We start from the raw sequence: 12,574 nt of genomic DNA, 5'->3' as shown, positions 1-12,574 counted from the left end.
AGGGAGGGGCAGAGAGAGAGAGGGAGACACAGAATCCGAAGCAGGCTCCAGGATCTGAGCTATCGGCACAGAGCCCGATGAGGGGCTTGAATTCACGAACCGTGAGATCGTGACCTGAGACACTTAACCGACTGAGCCACCCAGGCACCCTAGGACAAAGTTATTTCTAAAAAAGGAAGTTTCTTTCTTTGATCTTTACGGTTTGCCATGTCAGCCCCTGAGTGAAGCAGATAATGCACACAAGAGAAAAGGATTAGGAAAGTGAGCACCTTTCCTTTATGAAAGCTGCAGGAATCAAACAAGGCTGCAGAATTCAGAACGGATGCTACTTCTCAGGCCTTCTTTTTACCCATAGCCTAGCAAACCTTGTTCTGGCAGATGAGGAGATGGATATTTCTGGGCACTTGTTGCCTTCGAGACCAGCACGTGAACCTTCTGGAATGCCTGGCCCTGACTCAATGCTGAATCTGGGCCACTGGGTCTTTAGCTAGCGCCTCTGGACAAACTGAACTTACGTGAATCTCTGTGAGCTGTGGCCAGCCTGGGCAGTGCCAGTTGCTAGGAATCCTCTGGGCCTTCTGGACAAACAATTCCTTTACAGCCTGAGGTAGGCAGTCCAGGAGGGAACGAGGCAGGGGTGGATTTGTGTGACTTCAAGCTTGATATGGGTCCACAGTGTAATGAGGCTTCCAGCAAAACATAAGCACCCAATAAATGTTAGCTGTCATGGGTGGTGGTGTTAGATGCCCTTCCTTACTTACACTTACTCCTATAACTTCTGCCTTGACCCTACAGTGTATCCAATCTCTCTTCTGCATGACAGCTCCTTAGACATTTAAAGACAGCTATTTAACTTGACTTTTCCATGGCGTCCTGCCCTCTGAAAAACAAAGACCTACACACTCACCTGCCAGACTTCATCATACTTGTGAGCCAGTACTGGTTGTGTTGAGTTGCCAAAGTATTAAAGCTTAGATGGGAGAATGGCCTCTTGGGATTGTCATAAAAGGGATCAGGTAAGTACTGACCTGGGTGACCTTGAACGCCAAGATTTAATAAGCCTGTATGTCCCACAGGGGCTAATCATTTTTTTTTTAATCTTTTAAAAATGTTTATTTTTTTCATTTTGAGAGACAGGGAGGGCAAGGGAGGGGCAGAGAGAGAGAGAGAGAGAGAGAGAGAGAGAGAGAGAGAGATTGGGAGTGAGAGAGGATCCCAAGCAGTCTCCATGCTCTCAGAGTAGAACTCGACTCAGGGCTCAATCTCACAAACCGTGAGATGGTGACCTGGGCCGAAATCAAGAGTCAGATGCTTAACTGACTGAGCCACCCAGGCGCCCTGGAGCTAACCAGTTTTTATTCCTGTGGGCCACGCACTGTGCTAGACTCTGCATGGGATACTCGGCTTCATGTGATTCCAAGCTGGAGTGTAGCCTGAATCCAGTTGCCTGGCTTGATTTTAGTCAAATCTATGGCATTTCCAAGTCCCTAAACTCTGTGCGTATAAGTCAGAGGACTTGAACAAGTTGAGGCTGTCTGTTTGCCATCCATACTTTCCCAACTACCAGTGTTTGATGAAAAACATCTAAAAACATGCTACGTATTTGGGAGAAGGAAGGTAATATCAGTTTGGTCAAGGAGATACCACATCCTACCTTTTATGGAAGATTTTTACTATGAGGAAGGGGCCCAAATGTGATTTATTCTTTGGAGTGACTGCATGATATATCGTCAACACTTTTAAAGAGTAGTAAGGGGTATCGTGAATAATTATGCCAGGACCACAGGCATAAACTGGGATCATCCTAGGAAAACCACAAGTTCCCTTAATTTGATGGGGCCAGCTCCTATGTGCTCAGGGGAGCTGGTTGTACACATTTCTCCCTAATTCTGCATCCTATGTCCTGGTGTTGGCAGCTTGAAATTGACTACAGTGAGTGTATTTGCCCTATGGAAATTGGCAAACGCTAAAAATCAAGGTTTTCTTCTTAGGCAGCCAATTGCTAAACATTTACCAGGACGTCACTGACTAGAATACAGGTCATGGGTCACGCAGAGGAAAGTCCCAGACAGCATCAGTAATACGAGCTGAATAATTAAAGCCTTTGATTCAGAGAATGGGAGAAAAAGACTGACATGTCCTTTGCTAAGTAGGATAATGCCGGAAGGTGAGGAGTCAGACAAAGAACTTCATTCTCAGGAAAGAAAGTATTCCACACATATTTGAGGGTCCGCTATGTTTTAAGGGTAGAATTTAGAATCACATTGTTGTCTGCCTCTCGTTCTCCCTCCTAAATTCCTACCCCAAATACCGTTGGGTTCAGTGCCAGATCACCCAGTAGGTAGAACAAGCAGGTGTTAGTGTACCAACAACGCAGCAGGAGAGAAGAAAGAAAGAAAGAAGAAAATAATATACATGACTTTATGTATATATACATGCATGCACCAGAGTACTAACTATAGGAGAACCATAACCTTAGGCTTCTTTACACTCATTTTATGATTCACTCCTGTTTTTATTTTGAATGAGTTGAGTTGTTTTGAGCTACATGTTCGTTACATGTGGACTGGGCAACACCAATATTTTTCCTTTAGATAGGTGTAAATCTAGCCCCAGTGAACCTTGCACCTTTCTAGGGTGATTTATAATTAATTTACTGTTGGTGACATGGCAGGGCGGAGTTGCCGGAGGATCTCCATTTCATGTTTTTGGTTAGGGCGGGCAGGCTGAAATTTGTCCCAGCCAAAAGGGAAGGGAGGTTGTTTGTTTGTTTCCAGAGGCAGGATCTGTGGGGCAAAAAAAGGGACTTCCCCAGTTCATTCCCATTAGAGTTTTACTCCAAAGGCGACTCGTGATGCCCCACTGTCCTCTCACTGTCTTGCATGAGTATTTAGAGAGTGTTGGGATTATAAAGAAATCTTTTTACTTGGGAAAACTTCAAATGTTATATAAAGCCAGAGTGTACATCAAATAACTGCCCATCACTCATCACTCAGCCTATCTTTGCACTCATGTCCAGTCTTATTTTTTCTGTTACATCCAAACCTCCCCTTTCAAACTGGATGATTTGCAGCAAGTCTCAGATATCTCAGTTTAATGGTAAGTGTTTTTATATGTGTTTCTAAAAGATAAAAACTTTTTGAAAGCATAACCATAATCTGTTAATTGCTGGAAAAAGTTAACAATGTATTATTTTCAGTTGAAGCTATATAGTATTTTATGATGCACAGTTAGAGGAATAAATTCAGTTTACTGTTAAAATCGTTGCATCCTGTTTGTTGATAGATAGATGAAAATCTGATATTGTGTTTCCTGGGAGGATTTAGTTTGGGGTTTTTTTTGGTATGTTTTTGTTTGTTTGTTTGTTTTTGTTTGTTTTGCCAGTACCTGCTACTGCCTGTTTATGATTAATTTTTAACCATATCTTCATGGTCTGAGATTTGAAACTTCATTCTCGTAATGAAATAACCATGTGCCAAAAAAGGCACTTTGGAATCATCCCAGAATCACTGGACTAGAAGTGATTTGTATCTCCCACGTAGTTTCTGTCTTGAGAGGGAGAGACTGGGAACAGGATTAAAAGAATTCCGCCTCTGCAGTCACTAGGGTGGGAACAGGCAAGCTAGCACTCATTCTGAAGACACCTGGGAAGGAGGACTGGGCTCAGACTGGAAGTCTGGGGGTACTGGATTCAAGGTTGAATGTGGAGTTTACAGGAGGTTACCAGGAGGGGTATTGCTGAAATTTGTGAGATTTGCCGTTCCTTCATTTCAAATGAACCACAAGAACAAAGAAAAAGATCCTGAATCTCTCTAATATCACTCTTGTCTGTCAAGCGTTTTTGAGGATCAAACCACTTCAACATCAGTGAGTTCTTATCTGTATAACTGCCAGGATTGCCTTACTCTTGGCAGTTTTATGAGTCTTTCAGTTTTATGCAAAATGAGCTCCAGATGCATTTTATACTTCCTTGCCTTCTTGGACAGAATACTGAGTATCATGATATTTTCTAATAATTTAGGGATATGACTAATATCTGGTTTTATACTGGGCTGTAGAAGTCACAGCGTGTGAATGGTCGCTCTTTTGTTTTTTAGGCAACGGATACTTGTTAGGCACCAGCTGCATACAGATGAAACTTTTTTAAAAGGGCCCACGTATTTAATTCAAAATTCTTTAAAAATATTTTTCTCTATTGAAAAGCCGTAACTGAAACGCATGTTGAAAACCCCGTAACTAATGTTTGGGTGAGTGCCTTAACTTCTCGGCCTCAGTTCTGTCATCTGTAAAGTGGGCATAAATAAGAATGCCTACCTCGTTGGGTTCTGAGAATTAAATTAAACATTGCATGTAAAGCTTCTAGCACACACCCTGGCAAATGGTAAGCCCTTAATGTTAGTTGGTACAGTGCTGCTGCTGGATTAACCCATTTTTTGTAGACGTTAGAAGAAGCTTCTTCTGGATTCTTTTTTTTTTTTTTCAATTTTTTAACGTTTATTGACTTTTGAGAGAGAGAGGGAGACAGAGCATGAGTGGGGGAGGGGCAGAGAGAGAGGGAGACACAGAATCCGAAGCGGGCTCCAGGCTCCGAGCTGTCAGCCCAGAGCCCGATGCGGGGCCGGAACTCACAGAGGGCTAGATCATGACCGGATGCTCAACCAACTGAGCCACCCAGGTGCCCCATTTTTTCTGAATTCTTATAAGCAGAGCATTGATTGGCAAGTTTATAGCTCTGAAGTCTTCTAAAAAGTTTGGCCTGGGCACGTATATCCACATAAAATTGCACAAGCTAATATACCACTTCAGTACACGTGTACCACACTCAGTTACATTCTAGGCAAGGCTTAGTTAGGCATATTTGCTTTGCAAATGCTCTCACTCTGGCATAGGTCAGTTATATAATAACAAGTAAATGAATAACCCCATCAAGTTTAGAGTTTTAGCACTTATTATAAGGTTTAGAGGCTTTTGTTTGATTTTTATATTTATTACAAGCAAACTGAGGAGCCGTTAGTTATTTTTAGCATTCAGCTTTTTGGTGAAACATTTTCAGTAAATCTGTCCAAGCTACTGAATCAGTTTTGATTCCAGAAATCCCCGGATTGCAAGGAAAGCTGTTCAGAAAACAGTTAGGATTTGCACCTACTCCCTGTGAGTCAAACTTGTCTCCATATTGTGCAATCCAGACAAAGTACAAAAATAAATTGGGTGCTGAAGTTTATGAGACTGCGGCTGTCATCCCTAAGTGACAACTGTCCAGCCTTTACACATCAAAACAGTGTTGGTCTCATAGATGGACTTTGCATTAAATGTGTAATATTTTTTCTAAAATGAGCCAATGTTAAGTAAGGTGTTGCTTTTATCTCTTCCTTCTGTGAGTTCCATAGTTAAGATGCAATAAAAAATTCCAGGGCTAAGTTGTTTGAAAATCTTACCTGAATGATAGAGAAGGGCACTCTGTCCCCAAACTAATTGGCAGATAAACAGAATACTTTGAATGCTCATGTTTATATTTTTAAAGTTTTCACCTCTTTTTCCAGTTAGATATTACATCTAGCTGTGCCTTGGATAAAAATTGTTACAGTAAAAGAAAACATTTAATACTAATTACAGTGACTGTCACCTCTGGAAACTTGCCAGCAATAAGCCAGAAGGCAGCTGAGAACCTGGAAGGAAGCAAACACGTCTGAGCAACCAAAATCAGTGTTGGGAAATAAATAAAATTGGAGACGCTTTTGCATTCTACATTTAGTGTACTTCCTGTGCTCTCTCTGAGTCTGTTTACTCTTACTAAAGGAACAGTGTTAACAGACATGAATTTTCTGGTTTCTCTGCATTCATATATAGCAGGTTTGGGGTAGATGTACTGCAGTAACATTGATAGCAGCAGGAAGTTAGCAGGATTAGCCTAAAAGCAAGACATAGAAAGCCATAATAGAGACAAAAGAATACTTAAACCCTAGTAGCCTTGGAAGCAGAGAGAGGTTCATGTGGTTCTGAGGGCATCACTATATAGTGGGCACAAAAATTGACCCTCATATGCCCATCAGTCATCAGAAAGATCTAAAATTTTCTTGTGCTTATTTTCTTTAAAAATATGGGAAAATCTGTAGAAAGACTTTTTTTCAAAAGCAATTATAATTTGGCATTTCTATTTCAAAAGTTATCTATGAAATGAAGGGTTTAGGTCAGAGCTTTATTTATGCATGAAATCTGCTTTATTAAGATAGAATGCACATGCAATTCACCCACTTAACATGTACACTTAGGTGGGTTTGAGTGTATTCGCAGAGTGCAACCGTTACCACAATCAATTTTAGAATACTCCGTCACCCCCTTACAAAACCTTATTTAGCAGTCACTCCTTTTTGCCCCCACAACTCCTGAAACCGGGCAACCACTGATATTTCTGTCTCTACAGATTTACCTGTTGTGGACAGTTCATATATTGGAATCATACTGTCTCTGCTTTTTTGTGATTGACTCCTTTCATGGAGCATAGTGTTTTCAAGGTTCATTTATGTCTTAACGTATATGAGCATTTAATTCCTTTTTATTGCCAGATAATACTTCATAGCCTGGAGACAGCATGGGTTATTAATCCATTCATCAGTTGATGGACATTTGGGGTGTTTCCACTGCTATGAACATTTGTGTACAACTTTTTATGGGGACAGGTTTTCACTTCTCTTGGGTATGTACCCGAGAGTGGACTTGCTAGATCACATACAAACTCACGTTTAACCTCCTGCAGAACTGCCAGACTGTTTTCCAAAGTGACTGCACTATTTTATTTTATTTTTTTAACATTAAGCTCTTTTTATTTTTTAATCTTTTAATGCGTATTTATTTTTGAGAGAGAGAAAGCGTGAGTGGGGGAGGGACAGAGAGAGTGGGAGACACGGAATTCGAAGCAGGCTCCAGCTCTGAGCTGTCAGCACAGAGCCCGATGCAGGGCTCGAATCCATGAACTGGGAGATCGTGACCTGAGTGGAAATCAGACGCTTAACCAGCTGAGCCGCCCAGGCGCCCCTGCACTATTTTATATCCCCACCAGTGGTGTATGAGGGCCACAGTTTCTTCACGTCCTCACCAACACTTGTTATTTTCTGTTTTTTAAATTATAGTCACTCTAGTGGGTTCGAAGTGGTATCTCATTGTGGTTTTGATATGCATTTCCCTAAAAGATCTCTTATGTCCCTCCAACGCTAACATCAAGTGATTTTATTGTTTTTTTAATTAAAAAAATTTTTTTTAATGTTTATTTTTGAGAGAGAGAGAGAGAGACAGAGTGTGAGATGGGGAGGGGCAGAGAGAGACTGAGACACAGAATCTGAAGCAAGCTCCAGGCCCTGAGCTGTCAGCACAGAGCCTGACGCGGGGCTCAAACCCACGAACTGGGAGATCACGACCTGAGCCGAAGTCAGACGCTTAACCGACTGAGCCACCAAGGCACCCCTAACATCCAGTGATTTTAAACTTTTTGTAGGTTTGAGTGTCATCTCCAGTTTAATTACAAGGTTCTCGAATGGCCAGGAAGTATCAGGCTTTACTTTGTGATGGTTATTGTACCTAAGAGGGAACCCTGTTTAGAGCTGCCATTCATAAATACTAAAAGACTGTTTTATTTTAAAGATTTAATTTTTTTTTTTAATTTTTTTTTCAACGTTTTTATTTTTTATTTTTGGGACAGAGAGAGACAGAGCATGAACAGGGGAGGGGCAGAGAGAGAGGGAGCCACAGAATCGGAAACAGGCTCCAGGCTCTGAGCCATCAGCCCAGAGCCCGACGCGGGGCTCGAACTCACGGACCGCGAGATCGTGACCTGGCTGAAGTCGGACGCTTAACCGACTGCGCCACCCAGGCGCCCCAAGATTTAATTTTTTAAAAGTAATCTCTCTACACCCAAGCTGGGACTCCAAGTTACAACCCCAAGATCAGTCACATGCTCTACCGACTTAGCCAGCCAGGTGCCCCCTAAAGGATTGTTTTAATTAAGTGAGGTCTGGTCCTCGAATAATGTGGATTTCACTCCTAGCAGTTTTCACTCGTTCCTGGTTGTTCTTGATTAACAATCGGTCCTTGCAGACTGGAAAGCAAGTGCCAAGAGGGCAGGTACATTGCCGTATCCCGGCTCTGTGCCACGGTGACTTTCACGGGCATAAACATGTGTTCATGAAATCACTGGGTCCATAAGCATGTGGTTGTTCTCAGATTATTTGAAGAGGGACTTGTGACCCCCTCTTTCTTCCAGCTTGCAGCGCCATGTGAGCAGTTGGCACGTCTTTTCTCAGTCCCCCCCAACATCCCCCAGCTCGACTTTAAAGATCTGCCAGGCTCTTGCCATCGAGCTAAAATACATGAACAAAGCCCATTTCTGGTAAACCTGTTGTTCCGCCCGGCGGTGCCACTTGGCAATGCTGTTCTCCCCAAAGCCTTAATTAACCACTCCCTGGTATTAAATTGTCGGTAGATCCCTGGAGTAAGTAAGCACGCTCTGGTGGCTTGTCAAGACAGAAAGCTAACCCTCTTGGTGGTTTAAACTGGGATTTGTTTAAGCAGGTAATGAGATTGCCATCTTGAGCTTCAGTGCAGGACATTAGGTAGCCGGAGGAGCCATTCCTGGGTGGACGCTCGGGTCTATTCTGGGTGCTGAAATGATCACACTGGAGCCAATCTTGAGTGGCCCTCAAGAGCCACTGTATGCTTGTCCCTTGGCATGTGTCTGCAGAGTCCAAACTACGGAATCTTCTTCCAGGAACTGTACTTCTGATGAGGAAGGTGGCATAATCAAAGCCGAGGACTACGTGGAAGGTTGATACTCACCTTCTGTTCCCTCTAGATTGGGCAGGACAGACAGGTTCTTGGTGAGAAATAGGGACAATGACCTTAACTGTCTGTAATTGTATTTCTGCCCCCCCCCCCCCCCACTTCCTCAGCCTCACAAGATGACTGCAGAATGGGAAACAGTTTTCATCTGTCTATTATTTCCCCTCCTTATGACCTGGGACAGAAATCCAGGGCTTGACTGTGGGGGTGACAGGAACAAAATGAGCTCGGTGGTCGCTAGAGTGACATCCCTTTGTCTACTCTGATTTTCTCTCGTAAGAGTGGCAGGGAAAAGCTCTCAGACCTTGGGAACGAAACTGCACCTCCCTGAGCTGCTCAGGGCCTTAAGGAAGAGACCCAAGGAAAAGGCTTTTTAACCTCACGGGTTTGACATTTTGGGTCCCTTCACCTCTAGCTTCATCTTGCCCCTGCTTCCTGCTGGCCTAGGTCCAAGCTAAGGCAAGCTAAGAATACATTTATGGGTGACACCAGAATGGCCCCCTGCAAGAGCTTCCCCCCCCCTCTCAAATCTTAACCTAAAAAAAAAGTAACATAGTTTTCATGTTGGTGTTTCTGTTTGTTGTTCTGATTTCACGTGGTTGTCTGTGTCAAGGTCAACCACATGGGTTGCAAATCAAAGAACATCTGCCTGCCTGACCTAAATACACCGGTACTGTTGCCTGAGCTGACTTCCTTATGGAGAAATGCATGGTTACCTTAAAAATGGGAGTCGCTGGGAGAGAGGAGCACATTGCCAAAACTTAATCATATGTGGAACGTTTCTAAACCCACGGCCAGGGGCTTTCATTGTGGATGGATGATACCTGGAAATCCAAAAGCTGTATTTAAAATTAAATACTGCGGCACTCATGTTATAAATTGCCCGTAAATAATTCCATTAACAAGCAGTTAGATGCGTTCAGGTCCTTCTGTTTCCAGAATGGGAACCTCTTCCAGGTCATTACCAGGCACCACCCCGGGGTTCCTCCTTAGAGCTCCCTCAGTTACAAGCAAGAGTAGCCCATTCAAACTCTGATCTCTGACTTTTAATCTGTGGTCCAGCTACTTACAGCACTCATTTTGATTCAATGAGAACAGTGGTTTTGAACTTGGCCAGTGAGGATTACAGGTCCCCCTAGTTGAAAATATTTTCTCCAGTCCTGCTTCATCCCAATCTCCAGGCCATGGCCTGGGAGTTCATATTTTTAACAAGTGCCTTAGGCAGTTTTTATAATGAGGCAGATTTGAGAACGAATGTGGTTGAATATAGCCTGTCATTTTTAAATAAATGTAATTTAAACAGTTAACTTTAAAATTTAGTGCACTCTGGGGCACCTGGCTGGCTCAGTCAGTAGAGCACGTGATTTGTAATCTCAGGGTTGTGACTTCAAGCCCCATGTTGGGCATGGAGCCTACTTTAAAAACAAAAATAAAAATAAAATTTGGTTGCATGAAGTACTAAAATGAAGTTGCTTTAAGGAAATAAAATTGTAAACAATCCATAGGAATCCAGTTCAAATTGCAAATGCAAAGCAGACTCTGGTCTGATGTCTTGTCAGTTCTGACCTGGGACTGGGTGTGGAGCAAAATGTAAATAAACACAGACTAACTCTCATGGACTCCTGACACTTTATGGGTTCCTTCCTGAATAAAAAAAAAAAAATTTTAAGTTATAATTTTCAACTCTGTTGGTAGAAAGATGAATGTGTTGAGATGCCATGTGACCACATTTTCTTCGACCTGAAAGTTTAAAAGAAATTACAATATTTTCATTCGTGAGTGCCCAAAAAGATCGCAGGCCCTAGGCCCGGAGCCTATTGTGTGTCACAGACCATGGGCCTGCATGGCGGAGTTGGTGAAATCGGGCCTTAGTTCTGGTGGCTGATGTGATAATACTTATGCCTGCCTCAAAAGTGCTAGAAGGAATTCCTGCTATTCTTTCTCCCTCTCGCAGATGAGAATATGATCGGCATTTTTTTTTTCTTTAAATCAGCCTTTTTGTTCCCAGCCCCCCTGCCAAGGAGAAAGTTGACAGGAATCGGAGGCCATGTGCCAGTGGAAGGAAGGTTTTTGTCACACGTGGATGTGTGACCTTTCCCACCACGATCCTTTCCCCCAAACATTCCTCTGCCCCCGAAGTGGTTTTGAATTGCTGACTTTAACTTACAGGTGTTGCGCTGACAGTAAATCAGGTGCGTAAATCAGGACTCTTCCTACCCTAAATTCCCACCTGAGGGATGTCCAGTATCTAACTGGTTAAACAACTTTGCTCAGGCTTTCCTTGTCATTGATCGCCTGTGTCGAATGGATTTCAGTATCAGGCATGATATGGGCAGGGTACTTCCTGAGCAGGGGAGGGGCTGTTGAGATGGGGAATGTAGGCACACTCTTTCCCATGGGCGGGACCACATCTGCCATCGGTGCATTGAAGCAAATAAAACAAATTTTTTTTTCTTTTGCATTTTTATAGTGCAGTTTTTGAGAATTCTAAAGTAACTCTGATTATTAAGATTAAATGTATCATTGTAAATAATTGAAAAGCATCTTCAGAAAAAACAGAAGAAGAAAAAAACCCACCCTCCTCCATGACCCAGAGATAACAGCTGTTAATATTTCAGCCTGAAGTTTCTAGTCTTGTTTTCTGTGCACAAAGAGCTGTTGAATTTTTATCCAAAATAGTAATCATACATGTGTCCTAGTTAATCACCTGCCCTTTCATCGAACGACATATAATGAACATTCTCCTCACATCATTAAATGCCGTCCTACAAAATGGTGGCCTTTTTTCCCTTTGTGTGAATGGACAATCATTTATTTAATTTACCTACCGACTCTGTAATTTTGGACAGTAATTAATTTTCTAGTTATTAGTGGTAAAAGTTCAGTGATTTTTTTTAAGATAAATTTTTGAATGCGTGCATAACTATTTCTTTAGGGTAAAGCAGAACTGATGTATTAAAGAATGCAAGAATCTGGAGCTTTTTAATAGGTATTTCCAAAAATCCCCGTGGAAAGATTGCACCAGTTTACATTCCCGTTGGTACTCTATAAGTTCTTGTGTCCTTGTACCCTTGCCAACCCTGGGGATTGCCATGTGACTAAAATTCAAACTAAAGGAATCTGGTGTGCATTAATTTGCAAGAAACCGTGACTTAAGTTTCTTTGCACAGAATATTTAATGTTTAGCAGATTGCTCTATGTGCAATAATTACAGGTTCCTTTACAGTGTTATGGAAACCCTTTTATTAAATTTTACATGTATCACTTTCTGCAGGGTCCTTAAATAGTTCTTAGGTTTTCAACTCTTCCGTTATATGCAGTTAAAAGTGTGGTTTTGGAGGGCTTTGTGTGTGTGTTTAGGATGATGGGATGTGAGAAGTGGACAGAACTTCAGTAATCAGTGAGCCCATCTCTGCCTTACAGCTTAGTCAATGGCTCAAGGAAGAAACTTGCCCACGATCATCCTATCTGTGGGGGTGCTGTCATTTCAAGTGACAAGCCACTTAACTTGGACAAGCCTTGCAAAATGGGGAGCTTGCTAGCTCATGAAACTGAAAACGGGTTCTGAAGCTACTGTGATTGACCTTGGACAATTCCTTGATCTTTCTGAGCCATAATTTTCTTATCTGTAAACAGGATGTTGGACTCGACCTAAGGTCCCTTTCACCTCTTCGAGTTAAATGTTTCTATGAATATATCAGCAAAGATTACATTATAGTACCAACTACATTTAGACATGGTGAAG

The 12,574-nt window shown here is 42.3% G+C and overlaps 1 protein-coding gene across 7 annotated transcripts in view; it reads left to right on the top strand.

Moving 5' to 3' along the window:
• PANK1 (pantothenate kinase 1) overlaps positions 1-12,574 on the top strand; it is a 103,852-nt gene that overhangs the window by 57,641 nt on the left and 33,637 nt on the right. The window contains exon 1 of one of the 7 annotated variants that reach the window (XM_040485830.1): positions 2,824-3,099. The exons of 5 other annotated variants lie outside the window; for them this stretch is intronic. In XM_040485830.1, the coding sequence (XP_040341764.1) occupies positions 3,012-3,099 (88 nt within the window). In that variant the 5' untranslated portion in view covers positions 2,824-3,011. Of the gene's footprint in view, positions 1-2,823; positions 3,100-3,560; positions 3,868-12,574 lie in introns of those variants that run through there. One more of the 7 variants, XM_040485835.1, reaches the window with a different exon arrangement.

The sequence above is a fragment of the Herpailurus yagouaroundi genome, unplaced genomic scaffold (assembly GCF_014898765.1).
Source record: "Herpailurus yagouaroundi ecotype Mexico unplaced genomic scaffold, PumYag 163, whole genome shotgun sequence".
In the NCBI taxonomy this organism is placed as follows: domain Eukaryota; kingdom Metazoa; phylum Chordata; class Mammalia; order Carnivora; family Felidae; genus Herpailurus; species Herpailurus yagouaroundi.
This window is presented reverse-complemented; position numbering and strand designations above follow the sequence as displayed.